At 36.6% G+C, this 16,675-nt stretch overlaps 1 protein-coding gene across 1 annotated transcript; it reads right to left on the bottom strand.

The window, feature by feature from the left end:
• Positions 1-14,823: 14,823 nt before the first annotated feature.
• LOC103927547 (U-box domain-containing protein 28) lies at positions 14,824-16,305 on the bottom strand. The gene has a single exon (XM_009336483.3). It carries the CDS (start codon positions 16,160-16,162, stop codon positions 14,903-14,905), a length of 1,260 nt encoding a protein of 419 aa, XP_009334758.2. The 5' UTR covers positions 16,163-16,305; the 3' UTR covers positions 14,824-14,902.
• Positions 16,306-16,675: the final 370 nt, after the last annotated feature.

The raw sequence follows: 16,675 nt of genomic DNA, 5'->3' as shown, positions 1-16,675 counted from the left end.
ATAAACATTGAAACTTAAAACAAAGATAGAAAGAACTCTGAAAATTCCAGCAACTTCAATGATGAATGGTAGGCATGGCACACTGTAAAGCGTGCAAGAATTTCATATATATAGGGTGGGAATGGTTAAATCCAAGGAGGAAAAGGTTTTGGCGTTGAATTATTTTAGGACCTTAAGAATCAAGTAGAGAGTGTTGAAATGTGATTAGGATTCCTCCTTGCAGCTGTAGATAAGATAAAGGTTGGATAAGATAGGATAAGATAAGATAAGATAAGATAAGATAATGTTCCTCTCCAACTTGGATTCCTCTTTCTTGTGCAATTCCTTGTCTTCCAAGCCTCAACTTTAATTTCTCCAGATTTTAGTACATACCTAGCACCATTTAAACCACCAAAAAAATTCAGCCCGTATGCTATCCACGCATGCTATCCAATTCAAGTCCAAAACTACTCCAAATTGCTCCATTTAGCTATTTATTGTCATCTTTACCAACTAGACCTACAATAATACGAAAATAACTTAAATTACCGAAATAAATGGGAATTAACTAAGTAAATGCAAAGAAATAAGATAACAAAGTCAAATAAATATGCTCCTATCACAGAGGCAAGATTCGAGAGAAGAGAGGAAGAATCACGAATCAGAGACAGAAATCGATCAGGAAATCGGGTCGGTGAGCGAAAGAGGATCAACATCGTGAGGCAGATGGTGAGATACCATATAGAAATTGAAATATTCTCTGTTAAAGATTGTTTTTCATTGATTGAATAATTATGACAGTACAAGAAGATATATATGGCCACATGATTATTACACTAGTACCCTTAACTTCTACAACTAATTACACAATTACCACAACTAACTGTTAATTGGTATAACAAACTAGCGATTGGTTTGGATGATTTAGCATCTATCTTAATTAGTGGCGAACCTAGGAATAGTCGAGGGGAGGGGCGGAATTTAAAACAGAAAAATGAAGACGACCAAATCATTGTAGATAGTAGATAATATTAATCTAGTGCCTAGATGGAGGTTTAAATGAATTTAAGTAAATTCATTATATACCATATAAGCAAGTGTCTTACACCTTGAAAGGACTACACTTGTATTAGAGATTCAAATTTATTTTCTCCTGTTTATTATTTAACATATAATATACAAGAATATTAGAAATTTCGCTTTACTATTTTAATGAATATGATAGTATGAGATGAAGGGTATTACTAGAATAGATTATACATTTCTAACATATGTGTGATACTTTCTAATTTTTATAAAACTCAAACCATAGTTAATTAATAAAAAATAATACTTTGAAATCTTTTGATAATATTGACAAAAATTAAAAAATGAAGAAAAAAAAATCAAAAGTGGCTTCCAGCTGTAGTTCCATTGGTAGCCACAACAAATCAAAACTATGCATTCCAAAATAGGAAGCCACCTTCTTCTTCCTCGCGACTCATTTGAACCACCGCTTCTGCAACAGTCGCGACTCTGACTCGCACCAGAAATGCCCATATTTCGATTGAATCTTTGATATTCGCTGATAATACCTGAGGTTTTCAGAAGGCAATGCACACAGCGAAGGCTGCATAGCAGCAGAGCAACCAGGGGCATTTGCTTTCCGACCGACCAAAGGGGCGGCTACTCGTTCCTGGGCTTCTTTTCTAGCGAGAGGCGCAGTAGTAGAACTAGAACCGGAGAGCAGTAGTAGCAGAACTAGTTGGGTTTTTCGACGAGGGGAGGGGCTGAACTAGCGCTCCAGTCTTGTTTTTCCAACGAAGGGAGTGGCGACCGTCACTCCTCGCCCTCACGTGGCTTCACCACTGGTCTTAATAACATGTAAAGGACTGAAAAAATGTAGTGAACAAATGATAAGCTTGTTAGCTAAGAACTTGTTCTGAAATACTCTAATGAAAGGAAGATAAAGTTTGTTGCTGGGTATTTGACCAAATAGGATTGTCTAGTTCCTATAGAACCTATCACTAAAATACCACTAGTGAGAGATAGGGCTAAGCGGAGTGAAAAGTGTTTTCCATGAGATGGAAAATGAAAACTATCAGCCCTACATGAGGTTTTTGTATAAGTGATTGTGATAATTGTCTTTTAACCCTACATGAATGGTACTTTTTTGCTGAAAAAAGGTCAATGCAAGCGCAAGGTTTCGCCTTTCGTTTTAGTATGTTTTATCATTTTTCAGATGAGGATAATAACTTTACCCATCGTCCTTACTCAATAATAACAAAAAAAAAAAATTAGTTATATTTTTTTATTTTAAAGAAGAGGTCGTTGAAACTAAACTAATTGACGATATTAAAATTTTTATTATAACCTTTTAAACCATTATTTGGGATTTTAGAAATTATTATCACTATATAAATTCCTTAAATCCGGTTAAATTAATAAAATCCCCGTTTACATTTTTAGGTAGTTATATGACGAATGCGCAAACCTTGACGATCTATTTGGATCCTATGTTTCAATTGGAAAATAGATCAAGATATAATATATGTATATAAACACTATTGTTTGACACATTTTTGAAATTTTCTACATCTTCAACAATGTTTCAAACCCCACAACAAGATACAATTTGCCATTCTAAAAAACTAAAACAAGAATTCAAAAGATAAACCATATACAATGTACTTAAACAAACTCCGAATGAACGAAATCAAAACCTACATAATCCATCTAATGGCCAATACAATACTAAAGTGAAACGTGAAAGAATCTAAAGAAAATGTATCCAAAAAATTAAAATTAGTAAAACCAATACTTCGCAATTACCATACTAAAATCCAATGTCGGATGTGGACTTTCTAATTAAGTGGTCAAATGAAAACTGCAACGGAACTACAAAAGCCACCAATACGAAACTGTCACAAAAATTTATGATTGTGCACGAGTAGAAATCCTGGTTGTGTGAGCTTCACTTGTATTTTCATTCTCATATATTTGGTAACAGAATAATCAAATAATAGACAAGTAAACATCCCATAAAAATAAAACTATTATCATTAGTAATCAAGAATCGAGGCAAAAAAGCACATGCACAGGGACATTAAGACAACTATACGCCAATAGTATACAATTCCTCTGTAATATTTAAGCACGTACCTGAGTTCCTTACTTAGGGCTTTGTAAGATTTATCTTTATACCCAAAAAGAATTTACCCAGACCAACCATATACACATGCCCTCTTGTTATTTTCCATTCGGACTTTTGGAATTTAACTAGCAATGCACATTCTCCAGTTCCTATAGTTTAGTGCTTATTTCATCATCTTTGACGACTGGGAGTCTGTGACCCACAAAGTATTTTGATATACGTTTATATCATGTATTGCTCCACTGGCATTTAGTCTCTTGGTGGAGATTGTCCTGCTCCAGCATACGATTCGTTTCCAACTAATACATAATTACATATATATATGGTCCTGGAGATCATGAAGATCAACCCCCCTTATTAATGTTCGTCGGAAGATAAAAGTGACTATTATTGAGAGCATGTGATCATATATTTTGCATACCTAATGGATGATTATCCTTGTATGTTTCTTTTTCTTTTTCTTTTTAAAATTTTTGAGATTATTATAAACGAGAAAATCCTGTAAAAAATGAAATAAGAACACGTGTACAAAGTAATAAATTTGTGTTGATGAATTTAGGGTTACAATCCCTTTACAACTTTTTATCCTTTGGTATTATCTCCAAGGTGAAAGAATGTGTGTTGATGATTGTGGGGTCACAATGCCCTAATCTTGAATGAACGAATGCCTCAAGGTTTTAGCTTGTAGGGATGGAGGAACTGGCACATGTAGGGGTGCTATGTGGTTCTTCACAAGTGTGACAAAAAATGTAGAGAGTTTTTTTTTAATCTTTTGAGTGTGTTGGAATTTAGGGGGTTTGGGAGCTTGAGCGTTTGCGTGTTTGGATGAATTTTTGACCCCTTTGTTTATCTTGGAGTCTTATATTTATAGCTATCTGAGTATTGCCTATGGCTGGATTTGACCTTGATTGTGGACTTGATTAATTGACGAAAGACCAAGACTTGATTTAAGGCTTGGTTCGTGATTTGACTTCATCAATTAATTTGTTTGATTTAAATTAAAGAATAATAACGATAATTCTTTAACTATTTTCCACCAAATGTCGCCTCATGACCCGTTCGGTTTTGATGAGTCACATGTCATGTGTGCAATTTGTGAGACTCATGCTACATAAGCCCTGGTATGTTGAAATTTAATGTGCTGGTGAACATTTATTTCACCGAAATTTTGATGTCTCCAATTATATGTTGTAATTTAAGTGAATGATAGATCTTCTATTTTCAATCTTGGTCATTCATATTCATATTATTCATAATTTTGTGATTACAGGTGGACAGTTTACCAGAGATTACTATTGTATCAATCTACCGTTGTGTGATTCTTGTTGAAGTATATACTCGAATTGAAGAATCAAAATAATTTTACATATAAAGGAGACAAACAAAAAGGATTAGAGACTACTCAATGAATTTAATATAAAAGTTTTCTTTTGAGTTATTTGAGATCCGGGTACTTGGGATCCTATGAATGAATACATGGTCTCTCTGGATCCCATTGAATTCATGGATTTTACCTTTCATGCCACTTCCAATTTCTATGTTAATTGGAGGAGTGTTGGAGCTACGCCAAGAAAGTCAATCTTGCAAAGAAATCTTTCAGGATAAGATCTGAATATTTAGTTTTATCTATACAATAAATTGGCAATGTCACTCATTAGAACTATCTAAATTAAACGATACACATCCAAATTAATAGTGAATCCATGGGCAATGGAATGATGGAAGAAGTAATCTAAAAGAGTTAGACTACATAGACCTTCTTTATAACCATAATGTTAAAGAGGTTCTTGGCCATAGTATTATCAGAGGGACATTGATAATTTGGATAGACTAATACGTACTATGTCTACTTCAATTGGAAGGATGGAAAGTATCAAACCATTCATATAGGGACACTAAAAGAAGTATGTCGGTGCCTGTTAAAGGGATGAGTCCACTGAATACAATCAAACTAGAGTACTTGCATGTAGTTCTACATACATGTCAAGTAAGTAACTTAACTAGTTGGAATAATGTGAGTAGTCATTTGACCTGAGACATCATAGTTGTTTTGAGGATACCTTGTTGGTCATTTCACAATGAGACGTGACCACATCGCATCTTGGATGTGTTCTATGCATTATTGGTGTCGCTGATTTATTCTAAGAGACATGTGAATCTTATCCTTAGTATGAAAGGATGAATACTCTAAGATATGATTCAGGAATCTTTGGCCGAAGTATCAAGCATGATAAAGGAAGGCATTCATATGCATCTGAAATGAATCATATAAGTTAGTATGGGTTTGACATACAGTAACCATATCATGACAATGTGATTGAGAGTATTGAATTACAGAAGGATTGAATCGCATTGTAATTGCAACTGAATAAGTTCTCCAACCAATTCTACATCAGCTTGGGCGGCCATGACATATGGCAAGATGTTTCTCGTGACTTGTGGATGATTAATTAAGTAATCATCAGACTAGAGGGAGAATGAAAAGTGAGTTTTAATTCACTAAGTGATTGTATGTACTTCGATACACTCTTCTAGTAACATAAGTAAGGGATGATGGAACTGACTAATTAATTAGATTATATAAGTGATATCATTAATTAGAAAGTCTAAACTAATCATAGATGCAACGAGACAACGCTACTGGGCTTAAGAGAAGCTCGGGTCCTTTCAGGCACATTGGGGCAAACCCATTGTGTTTTTTACTCAAACATGAGATGAGTTGAAATAAGAAAAGCGCCAGCTCAACACAAAGGGAGGTCAACTATTAGTGTAAGAAAGAGAGGGAGAAAAGCTAAAGGTTAGGCTTAGTTCTCTCTCCCTATGAAATGGGAGTTATTGTGAAAAAGTTTATTTCAGTTTTTGTGTGTGCATCTTGCCTCAAAGAGAAAAATATCATATCTTTTCCCACAAACTAGAACCAACCACCATAGGGAGAATGGACCTAGCCTTCTCTCATCTTTTTGGTTATTCCTTCATCCATCTCACTGCAGTCTGCCCATTTTGCCTTAAAAAGAAAAACACCCTCACTCTAACCACACAATAAAACAGGCTACCATAAGGGGAAGGGAGCTAGCCTTCTCTTCTCTTTTTGGTTATTCTTTCATCCATCTCACTACACTAGTGGGTGTGGATCTTTAGAGGCCTTCAACTTTGAAGGCTGAACGAGAATCAAGGAGATCCAAGCTTTTTAAGATGGAGGAACAAATGAGTGAAACTAGGAAGAGGGAGTTCCAAGAGAAAAGAACTTGGAGGTGGTCAATCATTGGACTTAAGTCTAGTTCCAAAGGTATGAGATACAGATCCTTCACTTTGTTCTTCAATATGTATCTTTGATGTATCAAGTATGAACCTATGCTTCTTGAAGGTAATTTGCATGATTATAGCTTTGATTATTATGCTTCCATTGCTTATGTATATATCTTTTGAATTGCATATGCATGCTAGTCACTAGAAATCCTATATAAATCTCCATATACTTTGATGTATCTTTTTGGATTTGATGGTTTGAAAAAAACCACCAAGAAATATTATACTTTGGTGGTTTTTCAAGAGTCAAAGGTTATACTTTGATGTGTCGTTTTGGATTTTATGTATATGGCTTTGATTTTTATGCATGAAATATTATTTCTTCATTCTAGATATGTATATCTTTAGTTGTTCAAGAATTGGGAAATGTGTTTCAAGAGTTAAAAAAGTTTTGTATGCAAAAGAGTTGGATGCATGAATGAAGATTAAGTTTGTGAACAAAATGTTGAGGCTTATTATATTTTTATACTATATTGGTTTGGGCCATTTGGGTTCGGGTGTTGTTTGTGGCTTGTTTTGGTACACACACTTATAAGCTTGAAAGACTAGACCTCATCACCTTTGTTTTTGGTTTGAAAAAGCACCAAGTTCAAATTTTGAAATTGTTTTCATAGCTTTGTTCTTGCAGTTGATAATGTTCTTGTTGCATACTTCAATTTTTTTATTTTTTTTTATTTTTTTATTATGGGTGTTAGTATTTTTTTAGAATCACACCATCCTAAGTAAACTAGGGAATCTCACCCACATAAGACAAAAAAGAACAAAAGGTGAAGAGGATATTTCTTTTTGAATAAAATGGATGTTTGGCTTTCTCTCTTCTCTCATTACCCTAGAACCAGCCATTCTCTTTGAAGAGCCCCACATGAATTCTTTTGCAATTTTAAAAAGCATAATGTTTAGTATTTGAGGTTTGACCCATGACTTTTCAATTTTTTCATTTTAGCCCCACCGCACCAAAGAACAAAATATTTGATGTTTTATTTTATTTGTAGTTTAAACTCATCTTATAATCAGACCCATATGTACTCAATTCAATTGTTTATGTTGCATCCATTTCAATGATTTAATTTGATTAAGTAGTTAGAAGATGGTTACTTATGGACTTGTGCCTTAAATGATAATTAAGTTATGGGATTGACCACTAATTCAAAGAGTTTGAGCCATGCGAATGTGTTTTAATTATCAATTCAATGTGGACCACAACATGTTAAATGTTAATCTCTGTGTGTGTGTGTGTGTGTGTGCAATTTGTAAAGTACAAATCGGTTTGTAATTCTTATTACTTCTATAACCCTTTCAACTAGTTGATTCCCTTTAGTGCTAGTCTAGATTTTCTTATACTATAGGTAAAAGGAACATTAAAATGGGGAGTCATGAGATTAAGATTTGTTGGGTAAAACGTCCTAATTAGCAATGAATGATTTCATTTCCAATGGTTCAATGATAACTCATATATTTCATGCATTTATACCATCCATTTCTAATGTCTTTGTGATGTTTTTGACTTAAACTGGTTGCATTTTACCTTATTTTTGTTGATGTGCAGTTATATATACTTTAGGATCAATTTGAAGGCAAAAGAAGTGAAAACATGTCATTTTTGGAGCTGACCCTTATTCAAACGTGGAAAGAAGTTTAGTGGCCTATTTTGAAGCCCAAATAAAGAATCCAAGATGAATCTGGCTTGTTAGAAGACCAGGAACAAAATAGGAAATGAATTGGGATATCTGGCCTGATTTGGAGGTGCCAAATAAGGCAAAAACTTGTAAACTAAAGGCTAAGTTGCTGGGATCACTTTGGAATATCTTGCAGCCCATTTAGCATATAAACACTAGGGTTTCAGATCACTTTTACAGAAGCTCCCCCTTGAAGATGCCCAGAGCTCTCTCTCTTCTTTTTCTTTAGCCTTTCTTTCATAAACAAAACCCTATTTCCCTTCACCATCCGCTGCCACCGAAGAAACCACGCAGCCGCGCTGTACTTGGAGAAGTTCAACATTAAAATTGCTTTAAGGGGGTTTCTTCTATGAACTTTAATTTCATTCATGTTGTTCTTGATATTTATATATTTTGTAATCATGTTGTGTAATTAAGTTCATAGCTGGGGAATTCGATGTAGCCTTGCAAACCTATTCTATGTTATTAAGTTAAAGTATTCAAATTACCAATCTATGTTCTTATTTCATTCACTAATTTTATAGTATAATTTGTTTGTTAATCTTAATGTTTGATCACCATTAGGGCTGCTTATGAATTATTTGATCAAGGCTATAGTGCACATCATGCTTAATCTTGGTGGACATGTGAATGAATGAAAAAACTGCTATGCATATATCTTGCCATGTGATTTCTTTGGTTCCTGATGTTTTCTTGTTCTTAATGGATTCTTACTTGCTACTCTAAGTTGAACATTAGAACTAGATTGCAGATTAGGAGTACTTGATACAACCACACATCAAATGGATGATCATAAATAAGTAAAACGATAGTTGCAGATTGGAAAGTTGAATGCGTTTTGACTTAATTTTCATGGAATTGACTTGTAATGGTGAAATCGGTATCCCTAGTTCCGTTCCCAACGTTTTTGAATCAATCTATCATTCATCTTTATCTTGTCCTGCATTTTAAGTTCGTTAAGCTTTCAAAACAAAAATCTAAATTCAGTTTTCATTTTCATTGCTTAGTTAGGGTTCACATAAAGCTAGTAATTTGTAGAGTTCTAATCAGTCCCTGTGGTTCAACACCCTTACTTGTGCCATTATACTATCCTTATATTTGCACTTGAAAGGAACACAACACTCAATGAACAATGTTTAATTAAATTGATTGAAAACGCGTAATTAAAAACGATACTACTATTAAAGCTCAAAATTTAAATACATAATTGAAACATAATTAAATCCGAATACATAACTTATAAAATAAACACCTTAAATTTAAATATTGTTATACGAAACATAAATTTAAAACTACTATTTGGATGATCCTGGTCCATTCCACAAGACTTCATAACGCCATCGATTGTAACCTCCCTCTAACGCATTATCCATCAACTTCATCAACTGTTCATTCGTATCATCATCAAAAGTATACTTACACTGTTACACATATATGCAAATAATTAATTCCAACATATAACTAAAAATTTCACAAACTTAATTATTAATCCATCAACAATAATATACTTACTAATATTTCATCCATCACAGTCTTCTTCACATTCCCAAGCACATCCTCCCAAGAACGCCACTCAGCAGTGGGACAATTATTCCCTATGGCTATAGCAATCGCATGCGCAAACTCAAAATGATCCCTTAACTCATGCGGGTTGGCATCGCGTACACTCTCATCCGCCATCCTAGCACAAAATAGAATTTTGAAGAATAAGGATAATAGAATTGTGAAGAATCAAGACCGCAGAAGTGCATATTTATAGGTAGGTTAGGACATTTGCGCTACCAAGCTTTTGTCACTCAAACACCTGTATTAAATGCAGTATTAATTCCTCGGATTCACCTGCAGTAAATGGTCAAAATTGATAGGAACTTACTAGACGAATTATTGGTCACATAAATGCCACTTTTCGTCACGCAAGTTTTTCGTGCAAACAAAATTAATCCGTGTTTTCTTGCTGGCTTTACGCGATGCCAACATTTATTCGTCGCGCTAACTGTTCTTGCATGACGAAACTCTTCATCGCGCAAATTTTTTTCTCCTATATTTTCTATTTTGTGCGACGAAGAGTATTTTTGGTCGTGCATGTACGTTTTGAGCGACGAAATATTCTTCGTCGTGCAAAATATCGTCGCACAAACTCTTTTTTCTACTAGTGTTTGTAGTTTAAGCACAGATTGACCCAGGTGGACACTCACAGGTTATAAGCTTAACAAACAAAGATCTTAAACCCTTAGTAGACTGGGGATATAGACTAAAATGAAATAGACTCAAATATGTTAGTGGTTCACCCCTCAAAACTGGGCTACGTCTACAGTGATGCACGAATTCTATTGATTGCAAGACTAAAATAGCGCTCGGCTAATACACATAATCTATCTTTCTTCTCGTCTGACCCAAATATTGGGGTCTTCACCCTTTTATATAGTCTCAGGGAACCCTCATGCGTAAGGTCTTCTCCATTGGGCAGTTATTATGCCACCTATGTAGACTAGCCTACTAGCATTTTTTCACCTGCCAACGATACATTCGGCGTTGAAGTGATAGGTGTCTAGTCGAGCTTACAGGCATTCTTAAAGTAAAGTGCGCCATTCTTCTCAATCGATCTAGGTTATCTAATCTAGTCTCTCCGAGCACCTTTCCAACTCACTTTGTGTCCCATCTTGGGTCCCTTCAGTTGACTTTAAGTCACTAAGTAACACAAATGGCATTTAAGTAGTTCTCCCCTTGGAAACCTAAGCCATAAAGTTGTCAGTCTACCCACTTGTTCTTGTTGGTCAACATTTAATGCATATCTTGGTCGCTTCTCGTGCTTCGGCGTGTTCCATCCCATGCTTCTTGAACCCTAGGATTCTTGGTCTATTAGGCCTTCATAGCTTGGCCTTGGGTTTTCTGATGGCTTTCTTTCAACCTGGTACCTTCATATAGCCCTAAAAGTGCCTCAAATTAACAACTACCTTCCCTATATCATTTTCAACAATGTTGGCTCGTTGTTGAATTAACCTTATAAATCATAGTCATTCAAAGAGCCTAAGATAACTATAAGTCCAAATTCCAAATGAATGCAAAAAAATTTATATTGATATGCTTTCACAAACAAATAGTGGGAGTGTCATACACTACTAAACTCAAATGAACTTAATTAGTAGTTATATATATCTCCAATATTTGAAAATTGCATTGATATTGATTTGTTTTATTGAAAAAAAATAGTGGGGATGTCTTATCTACTAACTTCATTTAATTTTGGACTAGTAGTTGTAATAGGACACAATTTATTTTAATGTGATTAAATCAATAAAATAATGAGACTTCAACCAATATCCAATATTAAGTTGCAGAGGTGCTTTGAACACTACTTCATGGCCTTCCACTATGGTAGACTCTAATTGTTTATGACTTATGTTAGAACCAGATTTGTGCACCCCCGTGTGTGGATGAGATGAGCCAAGAGTGCTCACACCTTGCTGTAGATTCATTGGAGCGAGTGAAAAATCTCGTCACACAAATGGAATTTCATATTAGAGAAAGTATTGATCACATGAATTGATTGTTAGCGTTGTTTAAAAAATCCCCGCCTAGGCGCTAGGCGGCTAGCCACTGCCTCGATTAGTCCCTAGGTGTTTGAAAATTAAGAAAGAGTGCCTAGACTTACTTAGGCATCAACCTAGCCTGCTTAAACCTTCCTAGGCCGTGGTTCTAACTTAGAGAGAAAATCGATAACTTTCATTTTGCATTTTATTTTTTTCAATAAAATGTAAGAGACTTGTTGAATACTTGGGTGAATACTCATTATATACTTGTTCTCCATGTTTTAAATACGTCCTAATAGTTTATAATCTATATATCATTTTATTTTGCAATTTATGTATATAATTATGTGTTTTTATTTATTATAAATAGGCATTTTTATACAATATATAATAAATTACTTAAATCCGTCTAGGCCTGGCCTAGCTGCTTGGGCGAGAAGCCTTAACCGTCGCCTGACTAGCACTTAGTGTCTTTTAGAACCTTGATTGTTAGTATGCAAGGGCGGAGCCAAGTATAAGGCTCCCCTAGGCTATAGCATAGGGAGAGTTTGGTTCTCCAAGCTTAAAAATATTAATTTTTAGGTTAGTTTATGATTTTTAATTGTCATATTTCACATAAGAAATGAAATTTTTTATTAGTAATCCTATTTTTAAGAATAATAAGAGCTAATAGATGTTAAATAAACTCATCACTTTAACTAATATTATATTTAATAGTAATAAATTAAAACTTCCATATCACAAATGGTTCCTTATTTTATTCATTTGACAGCTTTGAAGGCTAGAAACCTAGAAAACATAACATAAAATTCTTGCTTCAAATTACTACATTCAAGTTTTTACTATTATACAACTTTATGTAGGCAACATAGGATTAAAAACTTGATTTTGTAGTAATAATTTTAGCTTAGCCCACCCACCAAATAATTTCTGGCTACGCCATTGTTAGTATGGTACTACAATGATCTCAAGGTCGAAGAAAAGTTTGTATAAAGTATACAATGAAAACATACTTTGAAATATTGAGGTTTGGAAACTGCGTCAAAAGGTGTTACTAATGGACAATGTTCATCTAAACTAATGATTGATTCTAAACCATAAGGTCATTAGTAGTACACTGTGACTTAATAGGCGATAGCTCAAGCCAAAGAATCAAACTCTCATCAACACATGGAAGTGACAACATTGTATGTTTTGGAACAAGAAATAATAAATCTTTTTGTTGGAACTAAGTCTGCGCATAGTGGAGGAATCAACTTGTGAGAACGAAGACCAAGAGAGATCATGAAACCAAGCTCCAGGGAGAGTGTGAACGAAAATTTGGGAAGAACTACGTTCATTAAGCAACATAATACATGCATTTAACAATTAAATGGCGGAAGCATGTTTCTATGCACTTTAAAACAGACTTAATCCATGAAATTCAAAGCCTAGTAGTTGTGGTGAACCAAGACTCAACTCAAATCTTAAAGAAAGGAGTTGAGAAACTTTTATACCTTTGAAGCACCTCTTTGCTTAGCAAAGGATATTCACCCATGTGAGGGCCTTCTTTCCTTTGTCTCCTTGCTCCTTGGATTCGTGGATGTGGATGAAGGAACTTCGCTTTTTGGCTCCATGACTTCTTGGATATGGATGGAGGAATGGGTTCTCCAAAAGTCCCTAAAGTTGGAGACTTATAAGTTCCGACACCAAGGATGGTTGAAGAAGAAGATGAGTGACCATGGAAGAACAAAATGCTAGCAATGTTCTCCCATGGTGACCGGCCTAGAGAGAAAGAGAGAGCTTGTGTTCTCTCATCTTTCTTCTAAGAAAAACCCTTATGAAGAAAAGGCTATAAGGATACTGTAATACCTACCTTCATTGGAGTGTCAAACTTGTAATAAGTCCAAAAACACTCCCACTCTAAGCATGCCGGACTCCCTATTGAGTGGGTTAATTGACCATTTTGTTTTAGTTTCCACACAACTTAAACCTTATGTGCCTTATGGGTCAAAACCCTTTTGAGTCCCGAAACCCAAAACTAACTTGAGGCCAAAACGAACTTTTCGTTCTTGATTAATTAACTTTTAATTAATCCTTGCCATATACAATTAAACTATTTAAATGTCTTTACTCATCTTCGTTATTTCCTTCGATCATTACCTTACAAAGGGTGTGATCCACTAGGTTCCTTTTAGAGAGGCAATAGGCGATTAGAACTCTTACGAAGTGATTGTGAATTGAAACTTTCCATTTTCCCTTTAATGATTTCCACAAGCCATGAGTGACACCTAACAGTATGTCATAGCTACCCAAGCTAATTAGAAGAGGTCGGAGAACCTATGCAGTTTGGGGTTACAATGCAATATGGTCTTTTTCTAATACAACACTCTTGATCACATTGTTTGGTTTGATAGTTTATTCATATGATTACCTTGAATGTGATTTTGAAGGTTAAAGATCTCTTATTGTGCATTCACATGCCTCTATAGTTAAGTGGCTTAATCCCAACTATTGCCGTGAACACCCTATGATGGAGTGCCTTATAAGAATTACAGTAGTCCACCAGGACCTTCCTCTTCAATCCCGTGACCCATCTCTTCATTTTGAAGGCCCTCATCCTCCTCCATATTCACAGCATTCGGGAACAAAAGCATAACATCCTTATGCAAACTGAACTTGATGTCATCATCGACCAGAGTATCCTCACGATAAAACAAAGGTTCATCCTCAAATACCTTGTCAATGATGGAGCAGCCATCATCAGCGTCCTCCTCAGGACAAACATGACCCTCCAATCTTCTCCTGCCGTAGTAAAACAAATATCGAACAATTTTTCACCTCTCACTAGAATAGGATTATCTTCGTCCTCGTTAACTATTAAAACCCTTTTCAATGCAAACCTAAGGTCCACCTCAAGCAACACCTTGATAAACAGCCCGTCCGAACCCGATGTAATCTCATCCACTCTGATCACTCTCCCACAAGCTTAGTGACTACATCCACGTAATTGAATTGAGCAGTCCATCACTCCAGGTGAAAGATTGCCTACAAACGTACCAGGGTCGATTCTCCATCACAAACTCCTCACCAATGAACTCCAGCGCAAACCACTTCCTACCAAACGGATCGAGATAAACCCTTTGTTCCTTTTCAGATTTTGAAGTAGGTGAAGCAATCCGTAAATAAAAATATAAAAAGAATAAAACGAACACAAATCTAAAAATAAAATTAATTTCTCCTTTGTATTGGACTAACAAAATTTGTGTCATTTACAATATCATTTCGTCTCTCAAATCTCAGAAGGGCATGATATGAGTGGTCTTCGTATCATAACAAGAAATAACCGATTTCGAATTCACACGAAATATCTTGAGCAAATCGGCACACATTTGCCGAACTGCCGGCGAGCAATTACTTTGCATCAGCAGCAATATCCTGGTCAACCCATTCGCCCTCCCCACCGCCTCTTGCGCCGCCCTCTCGTTAAACAAATAGCACACGCTCCACAGTATCGTCACCGCGTGCTCCGTCGCCGCACTCGACACCTTTAGCAGCCTCTGCACGATCCCCGACACGCACTTCCCGTCCTCGCATATCTTCCCCCGCCCTTCCTTCACTGACGACACCGTTTCCAGCACCTTCAACGCCTTCTCCACCGTCGCCGTCGTGGAATTGGGGTCCCACAGCAACTTGGACAGCTGTTTCACTGCTCCCGAATACACCAATCTAACCTTCACGCGCTTCGGCGTCGATAGGGCGATCAAACACGAGAGACTCGCTTCAATGACCCTCGGATCCTTCTCCCGAGCCGTGGATTTCAGCAGTTGGTGTAAAAACCCATCTTTCTCAGCGATCAGGATCTTGGCCTCGGCGTTTACCGAGATTGATTCCAAAACCCCAGCCGATGCGATTCGAGAATTCACGTGTCCATGTTGTGCAATGAGGAGCAGCGACGCCAAGCAATCGCGGCCGGTCTTTTTCAACATCCATCTCGACAGCTCCTCCCGGTCTTGGATTTCGTCCTTCACCAAATCAATGATCATCACGACTTGTTCGAGGAAGTCGATGTTTTTGTCTTCGTCATTGCCGCTGCCCCCGAGATATTCGACGAGGACTAGGATGAAGCCGTCGCTTTCGGCGAGGAATTTGCGATTGTCGTCGGACTCTCTGGCGAACCTGACAATCTTGGAAAGGGAATCGAAGGGGTCGGCGTCCATGTGGTGTATCAGGTGGCGGAGCGGGTCCTTGGGCGGTGGTGGTTGGAGGGGGGAAGAGGGTGGCGAGGAGGAGATGGAGTTGCGTGGGGGGAGGTGGAGGGAGTCGGACCAGATATGGATGAGACGTTGCAAGGTGCGATTGGGGAGCAGGTCTTTGGTGTGGAGGAGTTGCATGGTGGCGGGGCAGGTGTTGTTGCCGTCGTCGAGCCAGCGCTGGATGCTGGAGCGGTCGTAGGTGACGCCGGTGCAGAGGCTTACAGGGGATTCCATCACGTCCAGCGATATCGGGCACCGGAAGATGCTGGGCACGGGGATGTATTGGTCGTCGTCCCTCACCATCTCTGTCTCGGTCGACTGTCGCTGTCTTGTATTCGCTTCTTTCGGAATTTTTGGTGGAGAGAATTCAAACAGACAGAGAAAGGGCGGATGGACAAGACAAGAGAGGTGTGGGTTTAAACAGGACAACAGAGAGAAATGAAGAAAGAGATAACTAGTCAAAGGTACGCTGATGTCAGCCACTTTACTTTACTCTGAATTTTGCATATTTTTAATAAAATATAAAATATTCTATCTCTTACTTTCTCTTCCAAACTTGAGGCTTTGGTCTCTCCTGCTTGGTTCTTGGCTTCAGACTGACTGCAGTTTGTCAAATATTCTTTCGTGATATAATTCGGTGAATTTCTTATCTACATTCAGTGCAAATGTTCAGAAAAAAAATTAGAAATTTTTACGTGCTTTCGTGATTAAAAATATAATTTTTGCATGCACATAAGCGCATGTGAAAAAACTATTAATATTATTATTAGATGACATTGTATTAATAATATGAGATTCTCCTAACGGTGAATCGGC

The sequence above is a fragment of a genome, unplaced genomic scaffold (assembly GCF_019419815.1).
Source record: "Pyrus x bretschneideri cultivar Hongxiangsu unplaced genomic scaffold, Pyrus_bretschneideri_v1 Contig18, whole genome shotgun sequence".
NCBI classification, from domain to species: Eukaryota; Viridiplantae; Streptophyta; class Magnoliopsida; order Rosales; family Rosaceae; genus Pyrus; species Pyrus x bretschneideri.
Note: the sequence above shows the minus strand (reverse complement) of the source record. Positions and strands in the feature narration are given on the sequence as shown.

Excerpts from the sequence above, each read along its gene's own strand:
- LOC103927547 (XM_009336483.3), bottom strand. The coding sequence starts at position 16,162 with ATGGTGAGGGACGACGACCAATACATCCCCGTGCCCAGCATCTTCCGG.